At 48.0% G+C, this 24072-nt stretch overlaps 1 protein-coding gene across 5 annotated transcripts in view; it reads right to left on the reverse strand.

Moving 5' to 3' along the window:
* TBC1D14 (TBC1 domain family member 14) overlaps positions 1-24072 on the reverse strand; it is a 125491-nt gene that overhangs the window by 62087 nt on the left and 39332 nt on the right. For 4 of the 5 annotated variants that reach the window (XM_032254124.1, XM_032254123.1, XM_032254122.1 and 1 more), the window contains exon 3: positions 1257-1377. In XM_032254124.1, the coding sequence (XP_032110015.1) occupies positions 1257-1377 (121 nt within the window). Of the gene's footprint in view, positions 1-1256; positions 1378-14139; positions 14318-24072 lie in introns of those variants that run through there. The other variant, XM_032254125.1, reaches the window with a different exon arrangement.

The following is a 24072-nucleotide window of genomic DNA, read 5'->3' on the forward strand; positions in this document are numbered from 1 at the left end:
GCCAGCCTCCTCCCTGCAGCCAGCCTCCTCCCTGCAGTCAGCCTCCTGGGCTCAGCTGCACAGTGTCCCTTAGCTCATGCTGTCCCCACTACCTGCCTGGCCCTGCCTGCAAAAGAGGTCCTGGCACCCCACTGGCTGGGGCCGGTTTCCAGCTCTGCTACTTAGCAACGTGTCCCAGCACAAGTCACTAAGCCTCTGTGTCTAGTGCTTCTTTGGTAAACTGAGTTTAATAGTATCTTCTTTACAAGGTTGTTGGGAGTTTTAAAGGAACTAGACACACGAGTGCTTAATCAGTTACAACTAGCACATAGTAATCACTCAGTACATCATCCCCACAGCAATTAATTCCCTGTCACACCTTTAACCTCAATTGTCTGTGCCCCACTCCTCCTGCACCTGCCCTAGAGTCATTTCCACAGGGACGCTGCTGGGCATGGGTGCTGTGTCCCTTCCAACCCCAGTGCCAAGCATGAGGCCTGGCGCTTACTGGCCTCAAGAGTTTACTGAGCAAATGTCAATGCATATAAAACTGAGGTTGGAGTGGCAAGGCTGCTGGTGGCGAGGTCATGATGCTGGGCAGACAGCAAACTCTTAAGATGCTGAGCCAGCTGAGACTCAGGGCCTAGGTGAAGCCTCAGGCGGTGGTCAGGGCTACCTAGGCAGTGGACTTGCTGTGTCTGAGCACAGGCCCTCTCTTCACAGGGAGGAGTGCAAGCCTCCAGCAGTGGCATCTCTCCCACTGCAAGGAGCAAGGCAGCCCAGTGGTGAGGACGTGTGGGCCTGGTCTGACAGTGAACTCCATCCCCACCCCAAAACTAGGCAACCTCAGAGTAAGCAAGGGAGAGGCATCCCAGCAGAGCTGCAGAATGACAGCCCTCGCCTTTCTGTCCCAGAGCAGCACAGAAAGGATGTAAGTGCCAAGAAACCCACAGGAGAAAGCTTTAATAACAAACAGTTAATACAGATTGGATGATAAACACATTTGCAACTATTGGTGAAACTGACTAAACACAGTTATAAACGTCTAGAGCCCAGCTCTGTCAACTAGACTTTCCTATGTGCACATATCAAGCTGTAAGAAATGAAAGTTAAATTCATCCACATTCTGAATACAGACTTAAATTTGAAGAATGTGACATGCAAATAAGATGAGGCGATTTCCAATTTCAGACTCATAATGGTCATTTTTGCAAGGTTCATAAATATACGCTACACACATACAGCGGCCTATTTCTGTGGTTTCATATCTTGTGTACCTTTTGTATTTTCTTTGAATCTTTCTGAGCATTCTCCCGGAGTGGCACTTTCCCAAATAACTTCCATCCCAAGTCATTTTGTTTGTCAAGTCTTGCACTTTGTTTTCTAGCAAGCAGATTCCTATAGGAAGAAAATAACAAGGTTAGGGCATTTCTGAGTATCTAAAGAAACAGCAAGACAGCAGAATCACTCTAATACAAATAAGTCCACTTTCTTCTGAGAGGGATAATGTGACGAACCACATACTTTAATTCTTCACACTTGATTTTCACACAGAGTTATACAGCAGGACAAAGACCTTAAGCCAGAAATAAACTTTTTGTTATTCCACTATTAAATTTACAAATTCTATAATTTACAGTAAAAAAAAAAGTGTTATATCATAACAAAGGGTATCAGAAAAAGTGAGCTTTGAAGTCAGACTAAACTGAATTGAAATCCTGGCTCAAACATTCATTAGCCACATGGCACTGGGCCAGTGTATTAACCCCTCCAAGCCTCAGTGTCCTAGGTTTAACAAGGCCACACTGCCCCATGTTCTACAAGGTTGTTAGACACATTAAAATTTCAAGTACACAATCAGTGTTTAACAGCAACAGCTGCTTCAGTACGTAACCTCTAGCTTAAATTATCTACCAGGTAAATTTGTATTACCTGTTTATAATGAGTGTTCACATATCATAAAAAGAAAGTTACTCATGAGATGATCACAAGGTCTTCTCTCCCAAGAACATGTAAACGAAAGTTTCTAGTGACACAAATAAATCCCAACCGGTAGTATTAATACAAAATAAACTATGTTTGGAATGCACGGTCTTGGTGCATTCATTAAAAACAAATGGCTTCTAGGACTTACTAGAAAGTACAACACGAGTCTGTAGCATCTTGCTGGACTAGAAAGTGCTCAAAGAAATATGGGGACGGAACGGGCGCAGTGGCTCACGCCTGTAATCCCAGCACTTTGGGAGGCTGAGGCAGGCGGATCATGACGTCAGGGGATCGAGACCATCATGGTCAGCATGGTGAAACCTCATCTCTACTAAAATACGAAAAAATTAGCTGGGCATGGGGGCGTGAGCCTGTAGTCCCAGCTACTCGCTGAGGCAGGGGAATTGCTTGAACCCGGGAAGCAGAGGATGCTTGAACTGAGATCGTGCCGCTGCACTACAGCCTGGGTGACAGAGCAAGACTCCATCTCAAAAAAAAAAAAAAAAAAAGAAAAAGAAAAAGAAAAAGAAAGAAAGAAAGAAAGAAATATGGGTACGCGTCTAAGAGAAACAGTAGCCAGCTTGAACAGGCTCCCACCGGCTCAATCTGGAACAATTTAATGACTGAAATAATGAGAACAATGGATTATAACTCACTGAATAAAACAAATCCACTAGCCCACACAGGTACAAATAAACGAACATAGAAATTAATGGGGGAGGAGGAAAGCTCTTGGGAAGCCACCTAGTACCTAGGAGAGAAAGACTGATGGAGCCAGGCAATGAGCAACGGATGCTTATACTAGTGGGTGAAAGCTGAATGAGGAATGGATTTTTACATAGCTCGAAAGTGTCTCCTACAAATTCCTTATTAATGACACAAGGCAAAAGAGTTAATAATATGCTGGAGAAACTTGAGGGACAGCACTTCAGCCAAGCGATCAAAGCTAACATCACCAGCCAGGAGCGGTGGCTCATGCACTTTGGGAGGCCAAGGCAGGAAGATAGCTTGAGGCCAAAAGTTTGAGACAGCTGGGCAACATAGCAAAACTCTGTCTCTACAAAAACTCTTTTTAAATTAGCCAGGTACTGTGGCATGTATCAGCAGCCATAGCTACTATTGGGGAGGCTGAGGTGAAATCATTGGAACCCAGGAGTTCAAGGATACAGTGAGCTATGATTATGCCACCAGCCTGAGCAAGACACGTCTCTATTTAAAAAATAATTTTTAAAAACTCCAGAAGGCACAGCACACCTGATCTGATGCACAGAGAGCAACACTCCGAGTTGATGGCGCTGATACCTAAGAATGCATGACCTGAATCCAACATGAAGAGAAGCAGACACACCCAGACTGAGACAATCTATAAAATAACGGACCTATAAGCTCTCAAAATGTCCATATTATGAAAACAAAGGAAGGCTGGGGAAATGTTTCTGATGAAAAGGACATGAAAGAGGGCTGGGTATGGTGGTGCATGCCTGTAATGCCAGCTACTCAGGAGGCTGAGGCAGGAGAATTGCTTGAACCCAGGAGGCGGAGGTTGCAGAGAGCCAAGATCACACCATTGCACTCCAACCTGGGTGACAGAGTGACACCCCCTCTCAAAAAAAAAAAAAAAAAAGATTATTGGGATAATTGATGAAGTTTGATTACAGACTGTGGATTTAAAAACAGCATTGGATTAATGTTAAGTTTCCTCATTTTGACAACAGTTCCATGGTTACATAAGGGAATGCCCTTGTTCTTAGGAAATATGCTGATATATTTAAGGGTAAACAGGCATGGTATAGCAAACTTACTCTTCTAATGGCACAGGAAAAGATATGTATATACACTATCATATATAAAGAGAGGTAGAACAAGGCCAGGCACAGTGGCTCATACCTGTAATCCCAGAACTTTGGGAGGCCGAGGTGGGCGGATCACACGAGGTCAGGAGTTTGAGACCAGCCTGACCAACACAGAGAAACCCTGTCTCTACTAAAAATACAAATTTAGCCATGTGTGGTGGTGCATGCCTGTAATCCCAGATACTTGGGAGGCTGAGGCAGGAAAATCGCTTGAACCTGGGAGGTGGAGGTTGCGGTGAGCCGAGACTGCACCATTGCACTCCAGCCTGGGAGAAAAGAGTGAAAATCCATCTCAAAAAATTAAAAAATTAAAAATTTAAAGTAGAGGCAGAACAAATGAAGCCAAATGTATACCGCTGGTGAATCTGGTAAAGAATATATTGGAGTTCTGGGGTTTTGCAATTTTTTAGTAAATTTGAAATTTTATCAAAATAAAGTTACAGAAACCTTCAAAAAAAGAAAACACATAGTTTCACTATTTCCTTCCTTTTCTGTTGTGGTTATAATCACTTCAGAAATAGCTTCATAGCCCAAGGCAATTTCTATTTACAAGAAAGGAACTTTCATTATGATCGGGCCACTGCACTTCAGCCTGGGCAACAGAGCAAGACCTTGTCTCAAAAAAACAGAGAGAAAGAACTCTGAACTGTCTGAGATCCAACCGATTTAACATCTAAGATTTTGCCATCAGTGAAGAACTCATGCAATTAAAAGCAGGTTAAAACTGCAGGCAGTAGAAGGTATAAGAACCTGGTAGCCAGCACCTGGGCTCACTAGGGGTGTACATTTTGCTGAAGAGGCATTGTTGGTCTCTGGGAAACTGGCATAAGGCAAAAAAGAAACCAAACTGCAGTCAGGAAGTGGAAGGCACCAGGATCCGGGCAGGCCTCTTGACTCTGGAGGGACGGGAGCTGCAGAGGGTCTAAGGAATGGACAGGAGAATTGCACAGATGCCGCTGCGTGTGGGGATGTGCAGAAAAGAGAAGTCTGGGTGAGCGGCTCCCAGGTTTGTGGTCTGGAAGGCTGAGCACAAGCGGGGGTGTTATTCACCAAAACAGGGGCTGGCAGGAGGAAAACTAAGAGGAACAGAACACTTGGGTTTTTCAGGTCTTAGCTCACACTGCGTTAGTCTGTACCAAGGTAGTGCAGATAAAAATTAATGTCAAAAATCAAAGTTGTGGCCAGGCACAGTGGCTCATGCCTATAATCTCAGCACTTTGGGAGGCCGAGGCGGGTGGATCGCTTGAGCCCAGGAGTTTGAGACCAGCCTGTGCACCATGGTGAAACCCGTCTCTATTAAAAATACAAAAATTAGCCAGGCATGGTAGCGCATGCCTATAATTCCAGATACTCAGGAGGCTGAGACAGGAGAATCACTTGAACCTGAGAGGCAGAGGTCGAGCCGAGATCACGCCATTGCACTCCAGCCTCGGCGACAGAGTAAGACTCAGTCTCAAAAAAAAAAAATCAAAGTTGCATGATTATTTTTAACATAAGAGCTTAGGCTCATGATAGGCCATTACTCTTGAAAAGTTTATAAAAAGCATGTTGATATTTTTCTTGTGTATGTAAGAGGCTGAAGTACGACCCCAAAACAAGTCACTACAAGTGGAAAGGTGCTACAGCCTGGGCTCTGGGCTGAAAGGACATCCTCCTTTCTGGCTCCCAGTGGCTCGCCCAGCAGTCCCTTGGCTGCTGCTTCATACGCTGTGTGGCCCAGTGAGGCAGCCCAACCCTTGGCCTTCAGATGGTGAGCACACAGTGGCCACAGCCACCATCCCGGACACTCCCAGGAGACAGAACAGAGGGGGCTGCTGGCTCCAAGCTTCCTCTTTTCACTATTTCAAATGCACGTGCCCCACCCCCAGCATTAGAAATCCTCACACTTGCCCTCAGGGTATTCTGCAGAGCCTTCCCCGACCAGCTGCCCAGGCCTGGGCTCCCTTGCTTCTGTTTCCAAAGCACAGGGCATTCCCTTTATGGGATGGTGCCAATGGGATGGACCGTATCCCCTCTCCTTTCCACGTGCCTTCGCCTTTTGGTGGGGTCTCCCAGAGTGCAGGGTGGAGCCACCTCTGCATCCCCAGGATCTAACCAGCTTGCAGTAGGTGCTACACACGTGTCTGCTGGCAAATGGAGCAGCCATCCTGTGTGTGGGCAGGGAAGGCAAGTGCAGGGTGACGAGGAGGCAGGATTGACATGCAAGGTGCAGGTGCCAGGTAAGGGGAGTGCAACCCAGACAATCAAGGCCTGGGACAGAGAACTCAACACGGGTAACCTCTCAGCAGGAAGGAATCCCCGTGGAAAGAAGGGGTAACGGGTGGTGGGGAGCTGGGAGAAAGCAGGCAAGGAGTGGCAGACCACCACAACCTCCCTGGAGTGGGCTGGAAGCTGGGGGGCGGCCAGCAGGGGATGAGGGCCATTTGCCAACCCTGCCACAGGAACGTTGGACTCCTTTTGTTTTGCATCCCCAATAAAGGGCTCCTCTGTGGGAAGAAGAAACTCCTTCGTCCCATAGAGAAAAGCACTCTACCAGCAGCATTAAGGACAAGCAGCTGTTGCCCTCCAAGCTGTCTCCACTGCTGCGCAGACACAGAGCACTCATTAACCCTGGTGAGACTCACCTGCCACTGCCGCAACCCCACCACCAAGGCACAGCAAGTAAACAACCAGTATCTGTAGGTGCCCTGCCTCCAACCCACACACAGTCAGTGTCACCCCTACTGTCGCAGCGGGGTTCCCTGAGAGCCCAGGATTCTAGCTCATGAGTCCTGTCCCACGCTACCCTGACGTGCACACAAGCCAGCGCCTTTCCCGCCACCGTCCCCACCTGCACAGCACCTGGTTGCTGGCATATCTCACCTCCTACCTAGCCCCTTTGTCCAGGTGCCCACTCAGGCCCTCCTCCTGCGGCAGGTGGGAGAGGAGACCTGAAAACTTCCCCAAAGATGAGAGGAAAAACATTTCTTCTTTCCAAAAGGCTGATGTCTTGTGTTAAAGGCCCCATCGATCATCCTTGGCTCAGAGGCACCTCTGCAGTCAGGAGGCCAGAGCAAGACACTCTCTCAACAGCCCTCGGCCGCATTCAGACATCGAACAACAGACCCGGCAGTCGTATGTGCTCTAACCCTCCAGTCTTCCACGTGAATGCCACGCTTCCCCACCACCCAGCTCTAACCCTCCTGATTCCAGGTGAACACCATGCCTCCCCACAGTCCAGCCACCTTGTCCTGCCTTTCTCCAGCTGCACACACTCCTCGAACAGATGCTAGTTGGGCCCCAGGTGTGCCTGCCGCACCCCTTCTTCTGGCACCCCACAGGTCCACACCAAGCCCAGGGCCATCCTCTGTAAGCACAAGTAGACCATGCCAGCCCTGCCACAAATCCCACCAAGGACTTGCGCCTGTTTTTGTGGCCATGGCATCGAGGCTCCAATCATCTACCTCAGGCCTACCACACAGGCTGCTCCCTCTGCCCGTAAGCGCCCCCGAAAGGAGACTTGGGATTAAATGAGGGGACTCAGCCCAGCCACACACACGCAGCCCCACTGCCAGGCACAGCCTCTTGTGGACCGGGCACTGCAGAGTCCTCCTCACTCAACTCCTCAGTGGAGCCAGCTCAGCTCCCCCATGGCGCAGAGAGATTTGGGAGGCCACAGCGGACAAGAATGGGAAGTGCCCATGAAAGGGGGCCCTGGTAGGTGCTGGGCCCCCCCGGATTTGTCCACAAAGGCCGACTAGCGTCATTTTAAAGCCATATGGCAGAGCCTGGGAAACACACTAGCTGTCAGGGATCAGGTCACACCCGGCCATGGGAAGAGCCTGCCTGTAAGGCAGAGAGAGGCAGAGGACTTCTGCACAGGGAAAAGAGCCCAGTGCTTCCCTGGGGCATTTCTCCAATGATTTGCAAAGTAATGAGGAAAAGACAGGGGACACCAATGACAAAGTAATGTTAAAAATAATGGCCTGTCCATTTTTCTGTGAAGCCAGAGCTCCCAGGTCCAGTGTGTAGTGCCGGATCCCAGGGCATGGTGTCCTGATAATTAGGAGCGAGGTCAGCGGTTTATACATTTAACTGGAAGAAATGGACCTTCGGAAGCCCCGTTCCCAACATGAGTAGTCAGGTGTGCGCTGGGCACAGATTCTGGTCTCTCAGCCTCCTCCACGCTGTTACCACGGTCTTTCACAGGCAGCGGGGCTGGGGGCTGAGTGTGAGTGGAGAAAAAGCAAACCGCCTGGAGGCTCCAGCACCCCTCACCTTCTGACAACAGGCTGGGGCCTGTGCTGCCCCCTCGGGAGCCACTGGACACGCCAAAGGTGCAGATCATCATGCTGAAATATGCTGGCTGACATCAAATATATTATTATTTTCTAATGTCAAGTCAAGTCTGGAAACAACCCAAGAGTTCCTAATACACTCATACACAGCTTTAAGGGAAGTTTTTGGAAAGGAAAAAAGCAGGATACATAGCTATACCAGGCAGGCCATGTAACACCTGCACCTACATTTGCCTGGACAGGCACAGACTCTCTGGAAGGACACAAAACCCGGTTATATCCATTGCTTCTGGGACTGGATATTGGGTAGCAAAAGGCAAGGGGTAGGCCAGGCACAATGGCTCATACCTGTGATCCCAGCATGTTGGGAGGGAGAGGTGGGCGGATTACTTGAGCTCAGGAGTTTGAGACCAGCCTGGGCAACATGGCAAAAGCTTGTCTTTACAAAAAAGAAAAAAAAATAGCCAGGCATGGTGATGTGCATCTGTAGTCCCAGCTACTTGGCAGACTAAAGCGGGAGAATCACTTGAGGCCGGGAGGCAGAGGTTGCTGTGAACTAAGATGGCACCACTGCACTCCAGCCTGGACAACAGAGCCAGACACTGTCTCAAAAACACAAAAAACAAAAAAGGCACAGAGCAGAAAGCCAACTTTTCGCCCATATGCTGTCTTGTACTTTTTTATTTCTGAGCCATGCAAATATATCACCGATTGAAAAAAGTTCAAAAAACATTTAAAAGCCACTGAAAAACTAGGTATTTCTGCCGTTAGAAAATGAAATGCTTTATAGCACTCCCACCCCATCCTTCAACCCAGTAAGACTTCATCATACCCCAAAAAAGTACCGGATTTTTCTGCACTCCTAGCAACACAACTTGGCAAATCAGGCCACTCCTGTTGCATTAGGTAGAAAGTGACTTAGTAACAAAAGGCCAAGAAAAAATGAAAGTATTCAGTGATGTGCTTCTAACAGCAAAAAGCAAGGCCTTTGGAACAGACACGAAAACGTTTATTCCACAGCCTAAGTACAATCATCCTGCCTACTATGCCTCAAAAACGGATCCTGAGAGGGTTACAGAGAACGGGCTGCCTGGAGAGCTGTGCCCGTGATCACCCCTTGTTCCCACTCACTCAGCGGCTCTGCACAAGCCCCTGCCCACACGTGCTTCCCAAAGGCCAAGGGCCCGCCGGATACAGCAGCAGCAAGCTGTGAGCCTGGAGGAGGACCTGGAGGTCCCCTCAGCGGGGACCAGGAGCTTCGGAGAAGCAGGCAGAGCTGTGTCTGCCCCTGAATTTACCTCTTGGCAGGCACTGCTTCTGAGCCTCATTCCTACCTCCCAGGATTCAATGTGATAAATACGCCAGGAAAGCACCCAGCACCTGCTACGCGCCTGGCACCCTGCATAGTTGATTCCATTACACACAGTCTTAAGTGGGAACCTATTGTCTCCAAGGCCCAGACTATAAAACAAACAGATGAATTAAGAAGATACCCATCCTCAAGAAGCTGACCAACAAACTAGCCAATGAGATGGGGCAGGGACACCTTGAGAACCAAGAGGAATGTCCAGCCTTGGAGGGTGAGAGAAAGAAGACTGAAGGGTGAGAGCATTCCAGGGGAGGGCATCAAGAAGACTGTTCAGGCTGGGTGTGGTGGCGCATGCCTGTCATCCCAGCACTTTGGTAGGCAAGGTGGGTGGATCACTTGAGGCCAGGAGTTTGAGAATAGCTTGGGCCACATAGTGAGACCTCATCTCTACAAAACATTTTTTAAAAAATTAGCCAGGCGTGGTGGTGCACACCTATGCTCTCAGTTACTCGGCTAGTTGAGGGGGGAGGACTGCTTGAGCCCAGGAGTTATGAGGCTGCAGCGAGCTGACTGAGCCCCTGCACTCCAGCCTGGGTGACAGGGTGACAGAGCGAGACCCTGTCTCTAAAAATAAATAAAACATAAAGATTGTTCAGTAATATCTCTTTGTGTGTGTGTGTGTGTGTGTGTGTGCGTGTGTGTGTGTGTGCGTGTGCGTGTGTGTGTGTGTGTGTAGGTGGGGATCACCTCTACCACCCTTACCCCATCACCCACCTCCTAGAGCCACTGAAGTCAGGATGCTCAAGGGACATAACCTACTCGGCCCCCAGTATGAAGCAGGTGAAGCCAGTGGAAAGGTGGCTGACCATCAGCTGCAGACTTGGGCTCTAACTGCAAGTCCATGTTGTGGGCTGGCCACCTAGGACAGCCATCTGGGCAGCGATGACTCAACCTGACCCACACCTGGCGCTGTATTCAGCTGCTGAGTGGCACACAGAGCATAGTGACAGTGTCTGTCCCTGGGGAGCTGAGAACCTGGGAGCAGCATGAGCCCAGCCCAGGCTAAAGGGCTGAGTTGTATTTCTAGTCAGCACTGTAGGCTTAACATCTCCAAGAAGGCTGGGATACGCCAAAAAGGGGGTGATAAAACCAGTCCATTAAAAAAAGCCAGCAGCCTCTTTTTTTTTTTTTGAGAGCGTCTCACTCTGTCACCCAGGCTGGAGTGCAGTGGTATGAACATGGCTCACTGCAGCCTCAACCTCGTGGGCTCAAGCAGTCCTCCCACCTCACCCTCTCAAGCAGCTGGGACCACAGGCTCATCCCACTATACTCGGCTAATTTAGAGACAGGGTCTCACCATGTGGCCCAGGCTGGTCTCAAATTCCTGGGCTCAAACCATCCTCCCGCCTTGGCCTTCTCCCTCTAACTTTCTAAGATAAAACCTAAAAGACACATTCTCTTCCCACGAATATAGCAAGAAGTGCCCAATCACCAGTCCAAATTCCTCTCCTGGCAATACCAGAGGAGACCAGTAGGCAAAAGCAAGAGGTGAGCCCGGCATGGATAAAGGAGAGGAAGTGTGCCCACAGCTTCAGAACACAGAAACAAAGACCTTTACAAGCAAGGAGACTACACACCATGCCAGCAACTTTCACCTCCATTTGTCCAAGTATTTCTTGACCTAAATATTTCTTTGTTCAAATGTGTGTTGACTCGAAGTCAGACACTGTTCTAGGCATGGAGCACCTGCCCCATGGAATTTGCTATAAACATCACCCACTCCTTGAGCGTGACATTGGTGATAGCATTCCAAGGAAAACAGCCTAGACGATGGGTAAGTTCCCAAGGTCACCCATCTGGGACTCAAACTCAGGCCCTTCCAGGTCTCCCCAGGCAAGTACATGGAGTCGGTAGACATGGCGTCTACTTTCCTAGTGCAGGCCACGAGTCTCTCCGCTTTCCTCCCAGGACAAATGAAGAACGGCTGGCTGGCCCCACCCTCAAGAGGAGGACACAGCAAGCGATGCAGCTCCCAGCTCGGTGCAACCACGCTCCTGTTCCACTCCCAGACTTTTCCTAAGAAAGGCAAAGCTGTGGGGCGTGGTGGGAGAGACACTGATCAATGTTTGTAAAAAGGCAAAGACAACCAAGTGGCTGGAAGCAGCTTACTCGCTGTCCATCCCACTCCCACTGCCTCTAGCAAACGGAGCAGTGAGGAACTGTGGCCCTCCTGGTGGGAAGGCCCCACACCGGAGTTCGGCCACAGACCCAGCGCTCCTTCCCCACACAAGCAACTCAGGCACCTATCTGCATCTAGAAGCTCACAGGTGGGAGGTAAACCTCGTGTCACCTGCACTGGCTGAGAAGTGAGGAGCAGGAGGCTTTGAGGAGACCTGTGGCTATGCCAGCCCTGCCCTTCCAGAGAGCAGCAGCCCTGGGCAAGCAACCCCAGTCCGTGGGCCTCCTTTCACCGGCAATTAGAGATCATGCCAACTTCTTCCTAGGGCCAGGGGACAGTGAAGGGGGACGAGGCATATTAGTCATTCAACACACTCAAGGCGCTGAGTGGCAGGTCTGTGTAGTTGTGCGTGCAGGAGCCATTGGCTGGGATGGCATACTGGTAACCTGTTGTCTGTCTACACTGTGTTCTTCAGTTTGATATGTTCAACATTTTTAAACATCAGAGAAACACCTGGGTTTCCAGCTTCTCTTGGAATACAAGATCTATCTGGCCAAGATCTATCTAGTGAGCCAGAGCTGCTCGGGAGCCTCTGGCCAGGGGCGCTCAGTACCGTACAACCGCCTCCCCTCCACCACACTCCCCCACACCTGCGACATCAGCACTTCCGTCATCTGTTCGCAGGGGCAGATCCAGGTTTGGGGGGCTTTGAAGCTTACACAGTTTGGGGAATTCTCTTTAAGAAAAAAAGCTTAATTATGAACAAAGTTAGGTACAAGTCTGGGGTCTGTGATCCGTCTCCTTCAACAGAATATAAAACTCATGGACACGGACACCATCTCTTCTAGTTACTGCTCTGTCTCTAGTGTCCACAACAGTTAACTGGCACAGAGTAAACACTCAGATTATTGAATGAAAGCTTTTCTCAATGAATTTTTATAAAGATTACATTAGAATTATTATTGCGCTTAACACAGAGGAAGGTAGGAGGCTCGGGAGACAGGCCCAGACACATCCGCTAAGCAACACAGAGCTGCGACTTGGACTTACGTGTCCGAGGCTGCTACCTGTCCCTGAAGGCAGAGGACAGCTGGAGAGGCAGGACGCAATCCTCCCTGACCCGGTGGGGCAGGTTCCACCAGCCACGGATACTCACCAGGGCTTTCTCAAAGCCTCTCAAGTGTTAAGAAATAAACCCAAAGTCCCCCTCCCTCAAGATCCTGTACACTTCAACACCTGTTTGCACTGCAGCGGCTACTCAGGGCTTCTGACTCTTTCCCTCGTTTGTCTCATTAACAGAAACTGCTGGCAACTTCCGGTTCCGAAAGTCGGAAGCCAGCTGAGCCATGCAGCACTCGACTCCCACAGAGACTGCCTGGCCCAGGAGGGCGTCTTCCTCTGAATCATAGTTATCTGGTACAGGGCACTATCAGGTGCCTGCCTAGTGCTACGCCAGGCACTTTACCTACGTTTTACATTCTCCTCCCATAACCCTACAAGAAAGGTATCATGGCCGCCACTGTACGGACAGCACGCCAAGGCGCGGCGAGGCTAAGACGCTTCCTCCTGAAGGGACACAGCAATCCTATTATTCACCAAAGGTAGAGAAGGCAAAATCCTGAATGCTTCCTCTAAACCCCACTTCTGAGGTGTATTTTCCAGATCTCCACCTCCCAAAAGCTGACACTGCCACATATATTCACATGGGCCTGACTCTCCTTGGAAAACACAAGGGAAAAGGGCCAGCCTTCTCAACTGTCACAGAGACATGAAAAACAAAGCAAGGCTCCTGTGTAAGAAAATCCGACCTCCTCTACTGGAAATATGCAGAAAGAAAGTGAGGTTCTATTACCATCATCAATCACTGTGCTGAAAATTCCCAGTCCACACACAATGAAAGGTACCTCGGAGCTGGAAATACTTGGAGCCACTCTTCTTTCAGAAAACGCTACCCATGTAGTATCTGACGCTAAAAAGTTAATCCTGGCCAGGCACAGTCGCTCATGCCTGTAATTCCAGAACTTTGCGAGGCCAAGGCGGGCGGATCACTTGAGGCCAGGAGTTCGAGATCAACCTGGCCAACATGGTAACACCCCATCTCTACTAAAAAAAAAACACAAAAAATTAGCTGGGCATAGTGGCACACATCTGTAGTCCCAGCTACTAGGGAGGGTGAGGCAGGAGAATCACGTGAACCCGGGAGATGGAGGCTGCAGTGAGCCAAGATCATACCACTGCACTCCAGCCTGGGCGACAGAGCCAGACTCTGTCTCAAATAAAAAAAAAAAAGTTAGTTCTTAAAAACAGAATATCCAAGTCAAAGGAGCACAGTGGGCATCAGATACACATGAGCAGAAGCACTGGCCCAGCAAGCTCTGCACTCAGAGATGCTGATAGAAAGGACCACCTCCATTTCATACCGGGGAAGACCCACAGAAACAACTCAGCCCAACCAAGGCCGGGGGTCACATGCTATCAAAGCTACATGCCAGGAAAGACCCTGCTCCAGTTGTCTCCAGTTCCAACAGCAAGAAAGGCAAGAACACAACCACAAACCTGTCCCTGAACAGGAGAGCAGGGGAGGCGGCCATCGTGTCTACCGTGACCTCGAAGCTCCAGCTCCGAGCGGCCGGCCGCAGAAGCAGGGACCCTCCCTGCGCCACATTCCTGGCAAGCCAGAGCCACAGTCCCAGGAAACACCATGGGTGCACTCAGAGCCCTGCCCCTCGAGTCTGCAAGGTGAAGGCAAGCAGGATGGAGCAGGCCGGCTGGAAAGGCGGGGGCGGCAGGGCGGGCCTCCCAGTCACAGGGAGGGAGGAGTGCAGGCAGTCTGGGAAGCAAAGCCTGAGTGACGGGCTTCCCGGACCTGGGACACAGCTCCGCACCACATGCCGTGGCAGGGCAGGCCACCAGTCACAAAACCCAGGGGACCTTGGACGTGGAAAAGCGCCAAGCACACAGCACTTCCTGAGCGACTGCCCTGTGCCAGGTCTGCCGGTGGATCACAAGCACAGACATGAAATTTATCTAAATACCTACATTAGAACCATCGCTCCAGATTCACCCCCACTCACTTCAATACTGTTGAAGACAAAAAGCAACACCCAGAGCTAACTAACAATCTCACGTCCCCAAAGACTGATCTGATCTATTCTTATGGCCGGGTGAGGTGGCTGACACCTGTCATCCAGCACTTTGGTAGGCTGAGGCGGGTGGAGCACCTGAGGTCAGGAGTTCGAGACCAACCTGGCCAACATGGTGAACAACATTTTGTATCCCCATCTCTACCAAAAATACAAAAATTAGCCAGGTGTGATGGCAGGCACCTGTAATCCTAGCTACTCAGAAGGCTGAGGAAGGACAATCACTTGAACCCAGGAGGTGGAGGTTGCAGTGAGCTGAGATCGTGCCACTGCACTCCAGCCTGGTGACAGAACAAGATTCCATCTCATAAAAATTGATCTATTCTAAACCACAAGCATGCACTATGGGTTGGTTCCCTTGGAGTCAATGCCATTCAGTTATGTCAACAACTAGCCCCGGCAGAACCACCCTCCTCAAGCCCCAGCCAGCATCCTCTTTCTAAAAGTCAGTTCCATCATCCCTTGACAAAGAAAACACCTGTCTGTGTGTTTGCATGTATGCAAAGGCACCAAAGAAGTCTGCTGAGAGGCACTGGGTGAGGAGCAGAAAAGAGAATTTTACTTTTATTTTACAGATGTCTGCACTATTTTTAAAAAAATCAAACACACATATATTACTTTTGTAATTAAAAAAAAAAAAAAAAAAAACCTGGACAATCAAGTATAGGAGCTGGCCTGGCAGAGTGGTCCTGAGCACCTAGTCTGTACTAGGCCCAGGGGACTAGAGGGGACAAAACTGACAAAATCCCTGCCCCAGTGTTGAGGGGAGCAATTAATGAATATGACTGGCCTGGCACAGTGGCTCACGCCTGTAATTCCAGCACTCTGGGGGCCGAGGTGGGGCAGATCAGGAGGTCAGGAGCTCAAGACCATCCTAGCTAACATAGTGAAACCCCATCTCTAGTAAAAATACAAAAATTAGCAAGGCGTGGTGGCACACAGCTATAGTCCCAGCTACTCAGGAGGCCAAGGCGGGAGAATTGCTTGAACCTGGGAGGCGGAGGTTGCACTGAGCCGAGATGGAGCCACTGCACTCCAGCCTGGGTGACACAGCAAGAGTCTGTCTCAAAAAAAAAAAAAAGATACGATCAAACCCTGTGGTTCTCAAGTGGGGCGTCTGGACCAGCAGTGGCACTGGCTAGAAATACAAATTCTTGAGCCCTTCCCAGACCTATGGAACCATCAACCCAGGTGGGGCCCAGCAGTCTCTGGCTCCACGAGCCCTGCAGTGGCTCCGAGGCACACCTGGATCTGAGAACCACTGTTCTGCACAGACACTTGCACTCCTGCTGGCCTACTTAACACTTCTCGTCCGTTCCCACTACCCAAGGAGTCAAACCGCGTCTCTTGGTCTGGGACATCAGCTATGGGTGGGGCGCAGAGCAATCACTCCATAAAGGGGCATAACCACGACGACAGCGTTTCAGCCAAAGCCTTCCCAGCCCTGCCACCTCATCGCCAAACAGACCCTGCAGCCTCGTGTTCCCACACCTCTTCAAATTCTTCCTCAACAGTCACATTTTATATATTACACCTCCATAACAACAAAATTAACTCAATAATTTAGAAACTCACACAGAAAACTCCAGGTCCAGATGGCTTTACTGGTGAAGTCTTCCAAACATTAAGGAAGAAATATACACACTCAGGGGACAGACCTTTCACTAGCCCTCTCCTCCCCCATCCTGCCCCCTCAGGAAATCCATTACATCATTTGACAAATCTATTTATTGGCATCATTATTAAGAAACTGACTTATACAACAAGGACTTCCTGATGCCCCTCTGAGGACCATCTGACAGAAGGTTTGTAGGGAGTGGCTGTAGGTGAGTACATGAACATATATATTTTTTAATTCCCTTGTGAAAGTGTTTTATTATCTTTTTATTTTTTGTTGTTGTTGTTGTTGTTGTTAACGAAAATGGGGTCTCACTATGTTGCCCAGGCTGGACTCGAACTCCTGGGCTCAGGCAATCCTCCATCAGCCTCCCGAGTAGCTCAGTTTGCAGCCACCACACCCAGCCATTATTATGTTTCAATTCACATACAATAAAATGGATTTTTTTGGTATATAGTTCTATGAGGGTTTTTTTTTTCTTTTTTTTGAGATGGAGTCTTGTTCTGCCATCCCAGCTACAACGCAATGGTGCAATCCCAGCTCACTGCAACCTCCACCTCTCGGGTTCAAGCAATTCACCCACCTCAGACTCCCCAGTAGCTGGGATTACAGGTGCCCACCAGCACGCTCTGGTTTATTTTTGCATTTTAGTAGAGACGGTGTGTTTTACCATATTGGCCAGGCTGCTGTCAAACGGCAGACCTCAGGTGATCTGCCCGCCTCGGCCTCCCAAAGTTCTGGGATTATAGGCATAAGCCACTGTGCCCAGCCAGTTCTGCAGGTTTTAACACATTGGTAGGTTCATATAATCACCAGAGAAAAATCTTACAGAAACTCTTTGAGAAAACAGAAAGTAGAACTCTCCCAACCCATTTTATAAGGTGAGCATAATTTTGGTATCAAAACGAAAAAGAAAATTACAGCTCATACTCTCATGAATATAGACAATAAAGTCCTAAGGAAAATATGCAAATCAAATCAATGATTACATAAAGTATATTATGAATAAGTTGAGATTATTCTAAGAATGCAAAACTAATTTAACATTAGAAAAATACAATGTTATTTACCATGTAAAGTAGAAAACATATAACTATCAATAGATGCAGGGAAAAATCATGTAGTAAAATACAACAGTCATAATTTTTAAAAAAAAAAAACTTTACTAGGACTAAAAGGAAACTTCCTTAATCTAATAAAGAATAACGTATCTGATAAAAGGTATCCTATGGCAAACCTCACACTTAATGAGGAAATAATGAAAGCTTTCCCAGAGACCAAGACCCAGACTAGGATTCTGCCAGCCCCACTTCAATTCAGCACTATATGGCAGAGCCTGGCCATGCAGTAAGACAAGAAAACAAAATTAAAGGTGTAAGAACGGAAAGAAAGAAGCTTGTTCACAGACTGCACAATTTTCTACAGATAATATCCAAAAGAACTACGGATAAGCTACTAGAACTAGTAACTGAAGTTAGCAAGGCCTGTACACAAAAATTCACTGCATTAGCCATAAAACATAATGAGTTCAGGTCCTTTGCAGGGACATGGATGAAGGTGGAGGCCATGATTCTCAGCAAACTAACACGGGAACAGAAAACCAAACACTGCATGTTCTCACTCACAAGGGGGAGCTGAACAATGAGAACACATGGACACAGGGAGGAGAACATCACACACTGGGGCCTGTCAGGGGGTGCGGGACAAGGGGAGGGATAGCATTAGGAGAAATACCCAATGCATGCAGGGCTTGAAACCTAGATGACAGGTTGATGGGTGCAGCAAATAACCACGGCACATGTAACAAACCTGTGTAACAAACCTGCACCTTATGCACATGTATCCCAGAACATAAAAGTAAAATAAGAAATAAAAAACTCACTGCATTTACCACAAACAAACACTACCCAACGAGTCAAATCTATATTTCTTGACATTTGTAAAACCATCCCAAAATAACAGTATCTTGGAATAAATCTAATGAAAGAAACATAAGACCTTTACATTAAAAAAATAACACTATAAAATGTGGAGAAATGAAAGAAAATCTAAATAGAGAGAAGGACATACCATAATCAAGAATTAGATTTTTTTTTTTTTTTTTTAACAGTCTCACTCTGTCACCCAGGCTGGAGTGCAGCGTCATGATCTCGGCTCACTGCAACCTCCGCCTCCCGGATTCAAGCAATCCTCCTGCCTCAGCCTTCCAAGTAACTGGGAATACAGGCACCCACCACCACACTCGGCTAATTTTTGTATTTTTAGTAGAGACAGGGTTTTGCCATGTTGGCCAGGATGGTCTCCAACTTCTGACCTCAGGTGATCCGCCCATCTCGGCTTCCCAAAGTGCTGGGATTATAGGCGCGAGCCACCACACCCAGCCAAAAAATTAGAAGTCTTCATGTAATAAAAATTGATCTACAAATTCAATGCAATCCCAAACAAAACCCTCGCAGATTTCTTTGAACAATCTGCCAAACTGATTCTAAAATCTATAGGGAAATGAAAAAGACCAAGACTAGCCAAGGCAACCTTACAGAACAAAACAAAAAGGCTAACTCTATCAGCCATCAAGACCTCCTCCACAGCTAGAATAATTAAAAGAACGTGGGTGAAACTGGTAAGTAGATACACAGAACAATGGAGTACCTACGGTCCCCTACCTTAGTTCAGAGGTTCGGTGGGAAGGATGGCCTTTACAATAAATAAACCCTAACTGCTCGTCACACCAAACATAAGATTCGTTCCAGACGAATCAAGGATTGATCTAGTTGGAAATTGCAAAACAATAAAACTTCTAGAAGGTTACACAGTATTTCTTAAGCAGGACACAAAAAAGCTTCTAACCATAAAAAAAAGATTAAGAAACTCTGTTGATTAGGAAAACAAAACAAACAGAAAGCATTAAGAGAATGAAAAGGTAAGCAGAAGAGATTTGCAGTACGCATGCCTGACAAGACTCTTATGCCGAATATATAAAATACACCTGCAAATCAATAAGACAGCCCCGAACAGTTGCTTCATAAAAGATGATCCCAAATGCACAAGATATGAAGAGGTTTGTCATTTCATTAGTCATCAGGGAGATGCAAAGTTTTTCTTTTTTTTGAGACAGAGTCTCACTCTGCCCAGTCTGGAGTTCAGTGGTGAGATCTCAGCTTGCTGCAACCTCAGCCTCCCAGGTTCAACGACTTTCCTGCCTCAGCATCCCAAGTACCTTCGATTACAGATGTGCGCCACCACGCCCAGCTAATTTTTTGTATTTTTAGTAGAGATGGGGGTTTCACCATGTTGGCCAGGCTGGTCTTGAACTTCTGACCTCAGGTGATCCACCTGCCTCAGCCTCCCAAAGTGCAGAAATTACAGGTGTGAGCCACCACACCTGGCCAAGAGATGCAAATTAAAACCAAGACACCCTACCTTGTCACCAGGATGACAAAAAGAAAAATAAACTGACAATACCACTTTTTGGAGAGGATCAAGAGTAGCTAGCATCCCCACACACCACGAGTGGGACCCACGGGAGACCCGCCTGTCCCACCCCAGGCACAGGCATGCCAGTCACATCCGTGAGAACATCGTGGTGAGCATTATCTATAACCACCGGACCCTGAACACATCAAACCTCCACACACGGGAGAACAGAGAGCGGGATACTCGTGCAACCGAAAACTAGACAGCACGAAACAGATGCTACTGCCAGGCAAACCCTCCCAGGGTCAGTCTGCCAACATTGAGCAGCCAGCCAGACACAAGAGGAAGACATAACAGATGAGTCCATTTACCTCAAGTTCAGAAAAGGGCAGAGCTCATGTGCGGTGGCAGACCAGAACAGGGGTTACCCATGGGGAGCAAGGTGATGACAGGGAAGAAACCCGAAGGAGACTTCCGGGGGTTCTAGTCACATTCTCTGTACCATTCGAGGTGGCAGACTCTCCAGTGTGTTCAGTTCATGCACTTAAGATCTGCACGCTTTGCTATCCTTTACATAAAACTTCAATGCATGCTAACTCAGCACAAACCACTCTCCCGTGCAGCCTTCCTGGGCTCACATGCCCCCTTCCCATACAGTCCCTCTATGCTCCCAAAGCACGTCCACTGTTACCTCTGACAGAGGGCCGGGGGTATTGCACTGTGTTATTTGCACCTCACCTCCCATTCTGAGTAGGCGGGCAGGCAGGCTTCCTGTTTGGTCTTTGTATCCGTATCCCCAAGGTCTGGCATAAAACCTGCCGGACAGTACTGGATTCAAAGGTATTCATTAACTAACCCTGAAATGACTCTATCACATGCATCTCCGATGGTAAGTCACTGAGTCCACAGCAAGACCCAGTGTTCTCCCTGAAGTCATAACCTCCTTGATATCTCCTTCAAACACTAATATTTAAAAACAGTAGCTCTCTAATGTCAGCTTAGATTTTTTCTTTTTTTGTTGAGATGCAGTCTCACTTTGTCGCCCAGGCTGGAGTGCAGTGATGCGATCTCTGCTCACTGCAATGTCCACCTCCTGGTTTCAAACAACTCTTCTGCCTCAGCCTCCTGAGTGGATGGGATTACAGGCACTGGCCACCATGCTGGCTAATTTGTATATTATTAGTAGATGGGGTCTCACCACATTGGCTAAGCTGGTCTTGAACTCCTGACCTCCAGTAATTTGCCGGCCTCAGCCTCCCAAAATGCTGGGATTACAGGTGTGAGTCACCGTGCCCGGCCTAGTTTAGATTTTCGCAAGGAGAGAAAGCAGAGCAGAAATGCCCGTGTAACTGAGTAGAAAACAGTACTAAGAAAAATACTTATTTATTCTTAATCTCCACCTGAATAGTAAGGAAGAGTTAAAAGTAAGTTTGTAACTATCACAAATTATGAGGTGTCTAGAGATCGCATTTCAGGGAAAGAATGAAATGACTACGTTCCTTCCATATTTGAAATCTTAAGGAGTAAGATGTGACCTAAGGTGGGAAGAGTGTAATATACATGGGATTTAGAGTAGGCAGATCAGAAGCTCAATTCCAGCTTTGTAACAAGCCACCTGACTTTGGGCAAGAAATGAACCTCTCTAGCCTCAGTTTTTCCATCTGTGAATGGAGATATTATCACTCAACTACCATCAGGGTTTGTGTCTGTTAACTGTGCTTATTAACATATAACACTAAGGGGCCAGGTTCAGTGGTTCATGCCTATAATCCAAGCACTCTGGGAGGAGGAGGTGGGAGGATCACAAGGTCAGGAGTTCAAGACCAGCCTGACCAGCATGGTGAAACCCTATCTCTACTAAAACAACATAAAAGTTAGCCGGGCGTAGTGGCACACGCCTGTAATCCCAGCTACTCAGGAGGCTGAGACAGGAGAATCGCTTGAACCCAGGAGGCAGAGGTTGCAGTGAGCAGAGATGGCGCCACCGCACTCCGGCCTGGGCGACACAGTGAGACTCCATCTCATAAATAAATAAATAACACTAAGGACAGTCTGTTAATTATATAGGGCCAAGCATCTCATCTCATTTAATCCTAACTGTATGCATCCATGTCATTGTTTCCATTCAACAAATACATACTGAGAACCAACTATGTTCTAAGCGCTAAGCCAAGTACTGGAAATGCAGTCCCTGGTGGCCAGAAATGTAGGTCCCCATCCTCATGGGCTTGTCTTGAAGACGAGAAAATTCAGAGACAGAACCTTGCCTAAGGTCATGCAGGAAAGTGCCTGTATTTGGGCTTACGTCTGAATGAAGAGTCCATTCTTTCTCCTGGTGTCTCTCAACTCTGCTGCCTGCTAGAATCACCCAGGGAGTTGTAAAACATCCTGAGGCCCAGGTCTCACCCCAAAGCAATGAAAATCAATCTCTGAGGGTAAAATGCGCATCTTAATTTTTCTTTTTTAAGTTTCCCAGATGATCCTGTTGTGCAACTAGGCCTGAGAACTTTTCTCCTTAATAAGTCCTTCCTTTCCCATGCTCTCTCATTGCTTTAATCCATGCTGTCTTTCATCTGTGTGAATCTAAGATAACTCCTTTCCGGCAGTTTCCATGAATAGTGAATTATTTCAGATTTTGTTTTAAGCTACTGCAACATTTCTACTCACTTAAGAAAAATCAAACCGTAAACACCTGCCTTACAGCACAAACCTTCCTAGGATCTTCTCATCTCCTGAATTTTCATTCATCCAGGCTGCATGCTGATTCCTAACCCAGGAAGCTTCTAAAGCTAAGAGGCCTGTGCCCCGCCCTACATCCCAGCAAATCTAGGCCATTTCTCCTGGAACCCTTGTCTCCTTTCACATGGAAAATGCTTGACACAAAGTAGGATGAAAACCTCCCACTCCCACACCAGCTCCAGGAACCTGACTCTATACGGCACTAGTGGACAGAGCCAAGTCACATACTGCTAGTGTCCCAGAGTCAATCAGGAACATGAGCTGGGGTTAGCTGGGGATTGGGGATGACTAAGACCCAGGCCCTGTCCTTAAGGAGCTCCAGTAAGAGCAAGACACCTGAAACACCCTTAAAAGGAGGCTGCAGAGGAGTTAGGAGCAGAGCACACATGCCCTGGAGGCCACATCTGCCCCGGGGATGCTAAGAAGATTCCAAAAAAGGCTGTCAGCTGTGCTGAGAACCAGTGACGCTGTGCCTCGCCAGTCCCGGGATGAGTGAGGTGCACAGAAGAAACCCGGACAGCCCAGGATTCTGCAGACCAGAGGATGCTGTATCTACAGATACCGTAGACCGGGGAGGACGAATCCTCCCACGCCTCAATTTACAGGAACCAGGGGCCAGAGCCACGGCGAACTCCAGCTGCACATCAGCCACTGCTTGAGCATGCTCGTTGGTAAAACAGAGCAGGGCTCTCACTACCAGTGAACTCCATCAAGGACAGAGGGCACCCGGCAGTGGGAGGGAGGACAGGCCAGAGCTGACCCCAGGGAGGACAGGCAAAGCTGACCGGGGCACCAAGATGCTGGTCATGAAGCAGCAAGCCCTGGGGACTTGGTCCCAAGAAAATCATCTGAAAGGCAGGCCCCGTACCCCAAAGCACACAGGGAATTCTATCATCAAAAAGCCATTTCCTTATTGCTGGACAAGTAAATGATTCACAGGATGAAATCCCACAAAGACATTAATAAGCGTACAAACATGTTTTAATTATGCTGAGAAATGTTTGCTCTAAGTAAAAAAGCAGGACACCAAACTATAGAAACAGCATACATTTTTATCTGTTTAAAATTCAAAGTCTGCAAGGAAATAAAAGGAGGAAAAATCAGGGGTAGGTGTAGAAAAGGACAAAAAATAGAATGACACCAAATTTTTCCTGCATATTTTTAAACAAAGAGAAGCTTTAAGAAACATATCTAAGCCAAAAAGATCTACCACAAAAAAAACCCCAAGCCCCCAGCAGAACGCACCAGCTTCACAGACACACACTGCAGATGGGGGCCGCGCCCGCGATCTGAAACCCAAGCGGCTGCGACCCCATATGGAAGCCTGAATTGTTGAGGGACGTCGGCTCTCAAGACCCAGAACAATAATATAATTTAAAAGAAACATATTTAGATTTAAAAGTTAAGTTTGCCAGATCTTTTTATCACTGTTTTTAGACTCATATTCACTCAAGGTTATCTGTTGGCCACCTGCACTGGCCCGGAAAACCCCAGAAGGACGGTGTGGCCCCAGCTCTCCGGAAGCTCAAGGTTCCAGGAGGGAGCAGGGAGTGCCTAGTGCTGTCTCAAGGAAGT

This window comes from Sapajus apella, unplaced genomic scaffold (assembly GCF_009761245.1).
Source record: "Sapajus apella isolate SASKATOON/1434 unplaced genomic scaffold, GSC_monkey_1.0 scaffold85, whole genome shotgun sequence".
NCBI classification, from domain to species: domain Eukaryota; kingdom Metazoa; phylum Chordata; class Mammalia; order Primates; family Cebidae; genus Sapajus; species Sapajus apella.